This window comes from Tripterygium wilfordii, chromosome 18 (genome assembly GCF_013401445.1).
Source record: "Tripterygium wilfordii isolate XIE 37 chromosome 18, ASM1340144v1, whole genome shotgun sequence".
Classification (NCBI taxonomy): domain Eukaryota; kingdom Viridiplantae; phylum Streptophyta; class Magnoliopsida; order Celastrales; family Celastraceae; genus Tripterygium; species Tripterygium wilfordii.
Window position 1 is genome coordinate 9417251 of NC_052249.1, and position 12480 is coordinate 9429730.

Below are 12480 nucleotides of genomic sequence, written 5' to 3' on the forward strand. Positions count from 1 at the left end.
ATGCACAGTAGATACCATATGTCATAGGTATTATATAAATAAATTAATTAATTATTCACGAATTATTACAAATGTTTTTGATATAAAAAAAATTGTATAAGAATATTTTATATAAATTAATTCGTTCAAAAAATATGGATTGATCCTTTCAAGTTTAATTTTGATGACCTTATTGCGTAACAATTATGAGTACAGCTCAACGAAAGGGGTGAAGCGACTCTTTTAATTGTCTGTCTATCCCCATAAGGCTAATGCAGAATGAATGTATTCCCAGCGGTTCATTCTGGAGAACGATTCTTCTTCTTCTTCTCTTCGACCTCGCCGTAGAAGTAAGAAATGAAGCCCCACACAGATAAAGCAAGAGCAATCCCTTTTTCTACCTGAAATTTTTCACTGAATATCAACACAGCTAAAATCTCTGTTACAGGCAGCAAAGCAGCAATTAGAACACCAGAGAGTAGCGAGGATGCACAGGAAATGACACCAACTGCACCCATGAAGAAACATTGCCATAACAACGCGCAGCCTATGATCACCCCATAATAACTTGCTTCCCCCAGCTGGAACACCTTTGCTTCCCTTGGAATTTTCTACATCAATTAACAAGAAAGCAGAGTTTTTTTCATCATCATCCATGTGAACCGGACAAACCAGAAAAAAAAAAAGTCCAATGCTGTGCAATCACTTGACTCGTTAGGTTAACAGATTCAAAGGAAACTGGAATGCTAAGCAATTGTACACAATGTGTTTGAATATAGCCTGAGATTTGAGTTTGGTGTTGCTCATTTCTACCCGTATAGATTTCACACTGCTTTGCAGAAAGACGTGTGCACAACTATGTAAAAGTAAGCAACTCCAAGTCTCCAACCTCAGCCTATGTGGATTTGTGTGCATGAATGCATGTAGTGCGGTAATATAGTGAGAGAGGAACAGACCGGGAATTCATGGTTTGCAAGCAGCCCGACAGCACAGAATGCAGTGGCGAAGAATGACATAATCAACTGCATCTCCATAACTAAAGTATAAGTAATCGTCTGCTTTGCTTTCTTATATGTTAGCTCAATTGCTGGTAGCACAAATCCATAAAGAGCTGAAGCTCCAAGTGTCGTAAAAAACCCCATGAAATACTGTGTTTTGGACTCATTATTAGGGCGATCGCCACTAGTATGAAGTGCTAGCACTATTCCTCCAAGTGTCATCAAGAAAATCGCATTGATCCCAAAAGAAGTAAATTTTTGCCTGACCAAGAGAAAGGCAAACCCAGCAGTGAAGGCCAATTGCGTAGAAATCAAAAGAGCTGAGGTAGAGACAGGAATGCGAGCAACACCAAACGCATATAGATAATCATCCAAGCCGGTGAGAATACCAAGAATGGAACAAGGCAGGAACAAGCGGGGTTGTATATAAAATATCTTGGTCCCTGGACCTTCCTTGCTTCGGCGATACACGTAGGAAACAAAGAGAGGAAATAATATAAATGGCCAACCAGCAGTTTCCAGAAAGCTTGATAACCAAACTCCTTTACCACCTTTCAAGAAGTAGAGCCGCGACATCAGTGGAGCACAGCAATTGCCGATTCCCAATAATATGCAGTTCAGTAAGAGCAGGGATCTCTTCAGGGTTTTGCTCATCTTCTGCTCTTCGTATGGTACCTGGTTGTTAATGGTAGCAGTTTCCATCCTTGCGAAACTATTGTCTACCCTCTCAGAAGAACTGTAAATAAAAAAATTGAAACATTAACGCGTCCTAATATATCACGAATTCTGCAGAATTAAACACATTGGACACATAAGTTAGTCATGTAATTAAAAAGGCATCACCAAAGCTACAGGAAAAACTTCAACGCTAGAAATCTTATTACCGTCCTTTCTTGAGCATCTCCTCCATCCACCAGGTAATCAAATAATGTGCACTTAAATGTTAACTTCAAACCAACAAAAAAAAAAAGATAGTTGCTTATGGATTATACTGCTATGAGATTGAAGTCTAGTTTTGTGGCAAAAATCAATGATGATTGATGGTTAAAGGAGTCTTACTGAATGGAGAAGTGGAATTGTGGCATCAACCGATTCTAACCTCCCTTTAGATTGAACTTTGTCGCCTTGAATAATACAAGATATCTTCTTTTTCCTACAGTCAAATTCTTTGGGGGAAGAGGGATTTGAATTTACGTCCTCATGTTGATCATGCAAGACCAACCACTTAGACTAATTGTGGTTCCACCAATACAAAATATCTAGTCTCCAGTGCTTCTGTAAAACTAAATGAGGAAAATATCCTTGAAATGAACTGTTAAAGGACGGTGCCTATAATAATTCAGGCTGCGTGTCAAGAATCCTGGAAGTTAAATTGCCTGTTGCCGGTTATCAAGGTTTGCAAAGATAAAGATGCTGAAATGGCAAGGAGACTAGTACTGAAACAAGGCTTGCTGGTGCTCTACAACCGCTTCTGCAGTCAGCAATTTATTCACAAGGTATAAAGCTATGGTGCTGCCAGGTGTTTTGTTTTATTGCTGCAAAATGCGTCAACTAAATCAAGGTGTCTTTCTCTCCGCTTTTCCGACTAAATGTCAAGAAGTGATAGCATATCCATTGCTCTAGATGTCAAAGAGCAGTTTGCATTCTTCTAACAACTGATGAAATCTTACCAGTCTTATAAAAAAAATGCCTAAAGGAAAACTACATAAACTTGTTCTTGAAATATCTAATGACACTTGAAAAGAACTGCTAAACAAAGAACATAGTAATTCAATTTTTTTTCCCTGCAACGCAACCGGATTGGCGTACTGATCACATTGACTGGTTTACTCTAGGCTCAATCAATAACCACTCGAGAAAATATTCAAATGACATTGTCTGTCACTCTAATGTAGGAAGCATTCTATGATAGTAATAATCAATTACGCAATACAAAACTATTAATTACACTAAATTGTTATCAAAACTAACCTCATTCAGGGCATGAATTGAATATATCCCCGGAGATTTCCAAGATAGCCGCTCACCGTAATTGAAGAAGACCTGAAAGGCTAACATCAACCCAACCAGAATAGGATGATATACGAACATATAATTACACCCACAAAAGCAACTATTTATATAACCTAAAAAGCCAATTCAGAGTGGAGAGGGCATGATTACACCCAGCAAATTGGATGGTCCTCCATAAGAGAAACCCAAAAGATGAAAAAAAAAATATTCAGACTTGTGCGGTTCATATCGTCAAGGGGTGGTAGTGCCGCCACCCAAACCGTCCTGTCCTTTTCTCACAGTTCCATTGATTCCTTACCTCATGAAAAACACAAATAGTCATTCAAGAATCTCAGAATGTAGCCTTACCCAGATAAAATCAAATAACCCCCCACATCATTAGCAAAACCAAACAACACTTGGATTAAAAAAAAAAAAAAAAAAACTTACCTCAAAAAAGTGTGAGCACAGTATGTGACGATGCAGACAGCCAAAAGTCAAGACAAGGCAAACAGAGAGTCACTGATTTGGTTGTTGCAGAAAAAACAACGCATATCCCATTATATATAAATATTTGTTAGGTCACTGATTTCCATATATGGAGAGATGTTTCTTTCTCAATCCAATCCAATTAACAGATTTTATCGCCCGGAAGAGACATGGATATATTGTTTACCTTTTCGTGTTTTTTTAACGGTCAATTTTATTTACACCCCAATTTTTGTGAGTTTTTTTTGGTTTTAACATTCGTACATTTTTTTATTAGATATTTGTCTCCCTTTTATAATTTATTAAGAAACTAGCACCTTACCGCTGTTACAAACAGCGGCTAACAACGACACCTATTTGTTTTTAGTGGTGCCGTTGTTACAAACATAGGCTTAGTGGACAGGACAGGTGTCGCTGTTCAGTGAGATCTGAACAACGACACCCCATATCCCAATAGCAGCATAAGGGTGCCGCTTTTGGCAGTAGCGGCTTTCGAGAATCCAAGATGATGTCGCTGTTCACCACGGAGGCATCAAGGAATCCCAAGCAATGTCTCAATTGTGAACAGATTGGACAAATTCAATCATTCGAATCGGACAAAATTTCGCCACCTCCACTGTTATGTGGTTTTTGATGGCTTCATGCTGTGCGTGTATTGGGAGGGCACAGGCCCTTTCAAATGGAGGTCCACACTCTACACTTTTCAATCCGCAGTAAATCAGAAGACGTCAAACACAAAACCATCATCGCGAAGGAAGCCCACCACTTGAAGATTCTCACGGGACGTACCATGCCATAAAATTGACAGTAATTTCAAATATCATAAGATGAACCATGGAGTTCATGCTAAAAGGGTAGGGGTAGGGATCATTAGTACTACTTAGAACCAAATTGCACAAGCAAAAGCAGGAAAACCATAGCTCTCTAGAGCATGCATACAACTTAAAATTGTCGTACTTCATCATATTACCGAGGTAGAGCTGGAAGTGCGGAGATGGACGTCCGGAGGTGGAGTAGCGATCGACGATAGCGGTGGGGAGGTTGGAACTAGCAGTCAACGATGGAGTGTGGGTGTGCGGCTCGGCTGCTAAATGATTATGTTTAAAATGAAGTCCTAATGTCACTGGCTGCACGATTTTATTTTAAATGTGTGTCACGGTTTGCAATAGCGGCATTAGTGTGTCGCCGTTGATAAAAACAAGTCCTTCGTAATTGAATTGAAGTCGTTGTTTAAAGAAGCGGCTTTTATTAAAACAAAAAGGTGTCGCGGTTTGTAACAGCGACACCACTAAAAACAAATAGAAGCCGTTGTTTGTAACAACGGCACCACTAAAGACAAATAGGTGTTGTTGTTTGTAACAGCGGCAAGGTGCTAGTTCCTTAATAAATTACAAACGGGGGACAAATACTCAATAAAAAAATGTACGGATGCTAAAAAACCAAAAAAAAACTCAATTTTTATCAATTACACCCTAATTTTGATCAATTTACCTTTGACCATTTATTTTTCTAAGTTTAAGATTAATACACCCCACTCCAAACCTGAATTGCAACCTATCTCTGGTATCCGATTCTTGATCTCCAGAATCCTCCCGACGTCATTCGTGTGTCCTCATCGTTCTCAAGAAGCTCGCATGGATTTCCTTGGAAACAACGACTCCGTTTGGCACAGCGGAAATCTTGATTTTCAATGCTAACGGAAATGCTGTGAAAAATATGCTGAGCTTTAAGCTGTGAAATATGCTGTGAAGTGTTTGGTGAACTAAAAACTGACGCTAGCGGAAAAATTGTTGAAATAAAGTACTATAATATTAATTTTTATTTTTTTATCAAAATTAATCTAATAAATATAATTCTTATTAAAATTAATTTTAAGTATTAATTTAGTTAATCAAATTAAATTAAATATTTAAAATTAATTTTAAGTATTTTTTAATTAATCAAATTAATTAAACTTACGTTTATTTTATTTTTTATTTAATCAAATAAATTTTGTTACATTTATTGTATTTTTAATTAATTTATATTTTTTATTAAAATATACTTATATTTAAATCATTAAATAATAAAAAATTAAAAAGAAAAAAAAAACTGTAGCTTTTTGGCATGGGACCCACGCCAAAAAGCTGCAGCACAGCGGAAACGCAAAAGAAGCTCCTTTTGCACCAGCGGATCCGCTGGCTGCACAGCGGAAGGCGGAAGCGGATCCGTTAGCGGATCCACTGCCACTTCTGCTGTGCCAAACAGGCAGAACAAATAATGACCTTAGCTTCTCTATCAAGGACAACGATGAGTGTGTACCTAGTATTTTTTATAATAGTCACAACCATTTGTGTTTGTAAGGTCAATTGTGAGTTTGTTGATTTTTACTGCATATGTATTATTTTTAAAAATAAAATAAAATCAGCCGGTTTTTCGATTTTCTCCGATTTTGTTTTTACCATAATCATGGCCGGCTTACCACCAACCCGACTACTCAAGTAGATTAAACTCTTAGGGTCTATTTGGTATAACTGTTTTCATGTTTTTATTTTTCAACAAACAGAGAACAATCCCAAAAACATGTTCAGTTATCCACTTTTGGAAAATAGAAAGAACAGAAAATCACATGAAAATATAAAATGGATTTTTTCTTAAAAAATAAAAAAAATAAAAAAAAACACGGGTAATGACGTGCAAAATTGGTCCAACTTCTCGACTGCTCGGTAAGGCATATCAGTTGATCATAAACATTCATCTTAATGTTGAGTTGATCATGAACATTCATCAATTAAATTGCTGACATGACATTAAAAATATAAAAAAAAATGTCAAAAGTGGCACTAAATTTTCATTTTCTATCATTTACCCACTAATTCTAGCCTTAATTTCAATAGAGCAACTGAGAACAGGTAAAGAGGTGTCATACTTTATTAACACAGAGAAGAGAGAGACACACAATATATATATAACAATAAAACACATCATGTCTTATGTACATCAACTTTGCTGCTGGACTAACAAATGCATCAAGACATGATCCATAGGCTGTGGGAACAGATATCCTTGTAGCTTTCTCATTCACAACTGCTCGATGTAGAACACTTTTGTACTTCCCGTTACTCAGGATCTTGCAAGAACAATGAACAAAATACTTGGTTGTTGAACATCCCAAATTCATAAATCAAAGTAAAGAGAAAAGAAGCAATCCTGAAGGATAAAAAAAAACAAACAAAGTAACTTGGGCAAAATCAATACTGCAAGCTGCAAAGGAAGTAAGTGAATTCCACCTCAAGATGATCGCCAGTGTTAACAAGAAAAGAGTTGGGAATGAGGGTACCAAGCCCATTGCAAGTTCAGGTTGAGGACAAGGTGGTGGATAAAAATTTGCTGCAATGAGTTGTAGACCTGATTGCAAATTCTTTTCGAGCACTAAGCTCTCTGATATCCCTCTCACTAACTCTCTTGCTAGTTCTCGGACTCTTTTCGCGTAATCGAATGAAATTTCTCTGCAATGAGTTAGAAGCAACGTAACTCTTCAGCTTTTCAGTTTGTTGATGTAGAATCATTCAACTATGCTTCTCTTTTAAGGTATAAAATTAAAGAAAGGAGCAGTACCTAAAGCCTGGAAATAACCAATGACTGGGATTGTTCCAACTCGGTCACCATTCACCAGAAGTTCAAATTTGTTTCAACTTTATCATTCGGGCAGAGTTCACCAAATTCGGTCAGTTAAACTGCCTACATGACGAGTTGACCATTAGGTCCAACAATGATGTGTGTGGAATGGCAAATGTCACTTGGAATGAAAGAAAAACGAAAACAAATAAGCCCAGCATATGCAGAGGTTTGGCGGGGATCAGACACAATGTGGCGGGTCACGGAGTCGATTTGAGGTAGGTACGAGAGGGTGTGAGAAGGAGGGACATTGTTGGAATGGAGAAAGAACCAAAGCACCACGCCAGCTCCTACAAAGGTCAAGTGAGACTGAGACTGATTTGCCCCCAATTCTATGTCACTTGTACAGGGGGATTAGGGTTTCTTTGGTCGTCCTAACCCAACCCCGTTTTAAGAAGAAAGTGTAAGGTTTTTTTAGGTTGGCGAAAGAATTCTTTAAAGAGGAAAGTGTTGGGTTTTCGAAGAAAGAGTTAGGTTTTTTTGGGTTCATAAAAGTCTGTGCAAATTTGGGTGCTTTTTTGGTTTTTGACTAATGTCATGTTTAGCTTGGTCAACAATTTGTTATGCCACGTCATCATATTTGATGGGTTATAACGATCAACATGTCATGTAGGCAGTTTGATCGATCAGATTTAGTGAAATTTGTCTGAGTGATGAAGTTGAAACAAATCTGAACCTTCAAGTGATTAAGTTGAAATAATCTGAAATTTGATAACTGAGTTGAAACAAAGATCATGTTTTAGTGATGAAAAGTTTAATTAACTCCATCACTAACACCGGAACAATAGGGGATTGTTTACTGTCCCGTCGGTATTCTAAATCTGTTCACGTATTTAATTGACACGTGACATTGGTCAAAGTCAACTCCAAGTATTTAACGGTATATAGATGCATTTAACGGTTTATAGATGCACGATTTTTTATCACATGGACGGGACCAGTAAAAATTCCGAACAATAGCATATGGAATTGTTGCCGGCCAGGGCGATCGAGAGAGCAAAGATTGTGATGCTGCCTTCTCTCTATCTACGTCCATTTACATTGCATAAATTAACAATCAAAGAAAAAAAATGGAAAAATGAATTCATGTAACAGGAGTATAAAATTTAAGGAAACGAATTAGAAGAATACCTTGGAGCATTGAGATTACCATTGGTGGATGTAGGGTTAGAGGGAGAGAAAGAACCCACATAGTCGAAGGATTTTCTTTCATTTTCTCTTGCTGATTTTCGCAAGAAAAGAACAAGGCTTTGGGGTTGCGGAAACCGGACCTAGGGCAACTGTGCAAGAGATATGAACGACGGGTGTTAAAGGCTCTGTCAAGTATACTTGGAGTCAAAACCCATCAAAGGTGTCTCAACAAGCTTGCTTCTTCTCCTGGGGAAGTCGCGAGTTCGATTCCTGGGGAAGCTTGTTTTTAATGTCTCAAGTCATTCATTCATGCCAAGCAGGTTGCAATGAGCCAGCAATGTATGAACTACATTTTGCAGTTCCAATGGCAGTACCAGTCACTTGATACTGCCTTAGAAAAGTCACTGCGAAGGGGATTTTCGACAATCTATCCCGAGCACAATGTGACTCAAATCTCAATTATATGAACATGTCGTATTTGGAAACCTGAATGGGATTCTCTTCCTTTAGAGGAGATAGGAAAGCTCAAAGCCAGACAGGGGATGCAGCATCTTGGTTTGAAAGACGTTGATGTAAAAGATCCAGAAACCATACAAACTGTAACTGTTGATGATAAGTCATTAGGGGAAATTATGTTCAGGGGAAACCCAGTAATCAGTGGATACTTGAAAGACATAAAAGCAACAGAACAAGCATTCCGGGGAGGCAGGTTTCGAAGTGAAGATCTTGCGGTGAAGCATTCGGTTGGAGTGAAGCAGTTCTGTATGGTCACCCAGCAGTTCTCGTGGCTGCAATCGTTGGCTGCCCAGATGATCATTGGGGATAAACACCTTGTGCATTTGTGAAGTTGAAAGAGGGATTTTATGTTGATGCTCAAGAATTAATCAACTTCTGCTGGGATCGCTTGCCGCATTATATATATAGCTCCCAAGACTTGTCATTTTCCAGGATTTGCCAAGAACTGCAACTGGGAAATTACATAAGTTCATTCTAAAAGAGAAAGGAAAGGCATTGGGAAGCCTCTCTTACAAGGGTTAAAGCTTAGAAACCATTTGTCTTCAGAAACTAAAGATTCCTCGTTTCTTATCAGCAATAATATGTTTTTCACATTGAAAATTTAAAAAATAAATCCCGAAAACAAGTTCCCTGTGAAACGGTGCGAGCAATCAAACAATGCTGTTCACAGTCAAAAACAACACCAGAACATCAACACAAGTCATATTACGCTACTACACAAGTATTCAGCAGCATACATCTTCTGTTAAGGATTGAAGAAAAGGAATGGAAACCATGTTAATGAATATAAAAAAACCTTAAATAAATTATCGAGAGGTCCAAAATCGGTAAGAGAACTACATTTCCTCCATTGTTTTGCTTAATTCTAGAGCGGAAAACCTCCTACTTTGCATTGGACTACAAATTTGCCCCCCCCCCCCCCACAAACAGATACCAGTCGACCAACGACTTCTGAGAAAATTCTGACATTAGATCAATGGCATTTTACTCTGATAGTGTTTCATATCTAGATATCTTATTTATGTACTAGGCATTCTTCTCATCAGTCGGAAGCTTATTTTTCTTTTTCATTTTATAAATGAAATTGAAAAGTTTCCATTAATAAATGGACTAAGCTATCCATGGAGCAGGAAAACTTGATATAGTATTTATGCATATATTTACAAACTAGTCATTGAAGTACATTACGCATAATCTAGTCAATTGGGGAAAAAGAAGAAAACCGCGCCTCCCCTTTATTCAAAGTGCCAAAAACAATAAAAAGAAGTTCACATTTCCAGTAAAGCTTAACGTATGTACGATACTGCTAATCATTATATCTATTCATACTTGAGAGTTTAGCACCTTTAGACCCATTATGCATACAACTCAAAACAATAATTTGCAAACCATGTCCAAAGATCTTATTAAGATAACATGGACTTACATTAGCATTTGCAATGCAGCAAGATCAGCGTACAGAAGCAGTCCTTTGGTATGCTCTTATACCTGCCATCATTGCAATATCCTAATCAAACTCGTAGACAATCCAAGTTAGATTTCCCATCCAGATTGCTGCTCTGCTGCAGTTGCAAGTAATCCTTATATTTAATCCCAATGTACGCTGGCTGATGATTTTCTGCATCGGCTAGCAACTTTGGTGCTGGGGTAACAACTGCATCAAGACATGGTCCATGTGCCATGGCAACAGATATCCTCGTAGTTTTATCGTGCACAACTGCTCGATGTAGAACACTCTTGTACTTCCCATTACTCAGAATCTTGCATGAACAATGAGCAAAATACTTAAGGTTGCACATCCCAAAATTAAATATCCAAACGAGGAGATAAAAGCGGTAATGTGCTTTAGCAATTTAGCAGTCACAAGAAACTCAGAAGGGAAGTGGTTATAAGGAACAAACTCTCAAGTCTCAACATATGTTTTTAACTACATTCATTGATAAACAAATATCAGCTTTTGGTTGGCAGCAATTGTTTCAATTATTATACAAAAACTTATAGCTTTAACCGACTCTACGTCTCTAAACCTATAAAATATAACTCAGAAACACAGGAAACGAAAGGTAATAAAGCAATCCAGGAGGAAAAACAATAAAGTAACAAAAGTAATACTGCAAAATTAATATAATGAACCTCAAGATGATCGCCAGTGTTAACAAGGAGAGAGTTGGGAATGGCATTCACATTGAACCACTTGTCTTTGTGTTTCACTTGAAGGCCGTCAATTCCGTTCTGTATTAAGAGGGTTAAGAGGCCGTGGTCAGAATGCGGGACCATGCCCATTGCAAGTGCAGGTTGTGGACAAGGAGGATAGAAATTTGCTGCAATGACTTGAAGACCTGATTCCAATTTCAAGGTCTCGTCTATGTAATTCTTTTCAAGCCCTAAGCTCTCTGATATCCCTCTGAGCAACTCCCTTGCTATTCCTCGGACTTTTTTCACATAATCCGATGATATTCCTCTGCAATGGCAAAGTTATGAGAAACTCTTCAGCCTTTCAGTTTGTTGATATAGATTCAACTTTCACTACTAAAGTAAAAGTCTGCACATTTCATCTCATAACCATACTAAATACAACATTCATAGGAATGCTCATACCTACAAGTCAGATACTTACATCTAATCTAAAACTAAGAAAACAAATATAATTTTTTGAAAATCAAAAGAAATTGAATTTATATCCTTGAGAAACACTGTCAGAATGCTTAATAAACAAATGATTCTAGGGTTGTAATGGAAAGGGGAAAATTAAAGTAAGGAACCATACCTGAACTCTGGGGGATTGTTGGGTGAGTGAAACTCAGGATGAACAAAAACCTTGAGAAAATCTTTCCAAGACAAGACTGTGTCCATGGAAGCATTAAAGCTGGTGCCACACCTGATTGGATCAAACACACCCTTATCAGTGAACTCCAGTTTATCTCCCTCTGTCAGGTTGAAAAACCCTCCAACCACATCAATCATCCTCTTCACCAAGCTCTCTGGCACTCCATGGTTGATCACCTGGCATTATTGACTAATCAAGCTCAATAACAACAAAAAATGATAAAAGAAAACCACCCAATTAAGACAAGTTTTCTCTTTTTAAGAATAATTCTGCATACCATGAAGAACCCCCACTCCTCACAGGCCTTGCCCAGTTCATAGATGACTTGGGACCGTTGATTGGGATTAGCAGAAATGAGAAGAGAATAATCTATGACAGGGATTGTATATTCATGGTCAGAAGCCACTTGATCACTAAAATTGCAAGAGTAGATGTATTTTGAAGGGATGGTAGTAAGACCAGGTGATTCAGCTAGGGTTTTGATACTTGTAATTTTGTTGGGTGGTTGAGTAAGACATGGTTGTGAAGCTTTGGGAGCCAATAATGGAGTTGTTGCAGCCATGGATTATGGACGTGGAGAAAACTGACAATATTTGAGAATGATGAATGATGAGGGGCAATACTGTCTTGTCTCAAACTAAAGTATATGTTAAATAGTTTGAGATTCCAAAACTACCCCTCAACGGTTAGATTCCTCGATTGACTGTTAGTAATACTTTTTACAGTTAGAAATTTCTAGTTAACTGCGCAGACACCTTACCCGAAAGTACAAGACAGAAAAATTTATGACAGCAGAATTGAGTTCTGGTTATGGTTCCTTGCTCCCATCAAGTTTATGATCAGTTATAACACCTTATAAATTAGCTTTACCAAATTTTAGGAAAACTTGAT

General features: G+C 37.8%; 2 protein-coding genes across 7 annotated transcripts; both read right to left on the reverse strand.

Moving 5' to 3' along the window:
* Positions 1–216: 216 nt before the first annotated feature.
* Positions 217–3464, reverse strand: LOC119984627 (purine permease 3-like). 4 transcript variants are annotated; one of them, XM_038828669.1, is made up of 4 exons: positions 3420–3464; positions 2949–3020; positions 936–1713; positions 217–590 (listed from the first exon to the last, which is right to left on the reverse strand). In XM_038828669.1, the coding sequence occupies exons 2-4, from the start codon at positions 2951–2953 to the stop codon at positions 279–281; spliced, it is 1095 nt and encodes a 364-aa protein (XP_038684597.1). In that variant the 5' UTR covers positions 2954–3020; positions 3420–3464; the 3' UTR covers positions 217–278. The 4 variants fall into 4 exon arrangements, with proteins under 4 accessions (XP_038684597.1, XP_038684596.1, XP_038684595.1 ...); XM_038828668.1 differs by having other exon boundaries at positions 2949–3028; positions 3420–3447; XM_038828667.1 differs by lacking the exon at positions 3420–3464 and adding an exon at positions 3104–3186.
* Positions 3465–8841: 5377 nt separating this feature from the next.
* Positions 8842–12193, reverse strand: LOC119983346 (protein DMR6-LIKE OXYGENASE 2-like). Of its 3 annotated transcripts, none has more exons than XR_005464611.1 (5): positions 11867–12193; positions 11530–11765; positions 10896–11223; positions 10189–10522; positions 8842–9207 (listed from the first exon to the last, which is right to left on the reverse strand). XR_005464611.1 is itself a non-coding variant. In XM_038827022.1 (4 exons), the coding sequence occupies exons 1-4, from the start codon at positions 12149–12151 to the stop codon at positions 10274–10276; spliced, it is 1098 nt and encodes a 365-aa protein (XP_038682950.1). In that variant the 5' UTR covers positions 12152–12193; the 3' UTR covers positions 10010–10273. The 3 variants fall into 3 exon arrangements, 1 of the variants encoding a protein (XP_038682950.1); XR_005464612.1 differs by having other exon boundaries at positions 8842–9213; XM_038827022.1 differs by lacking the exon at positions 8842–9207 and having other exon boundaries at positions 10010–10522.
* Positions 12194–12480: the final 287 nt, after the last annotated feature.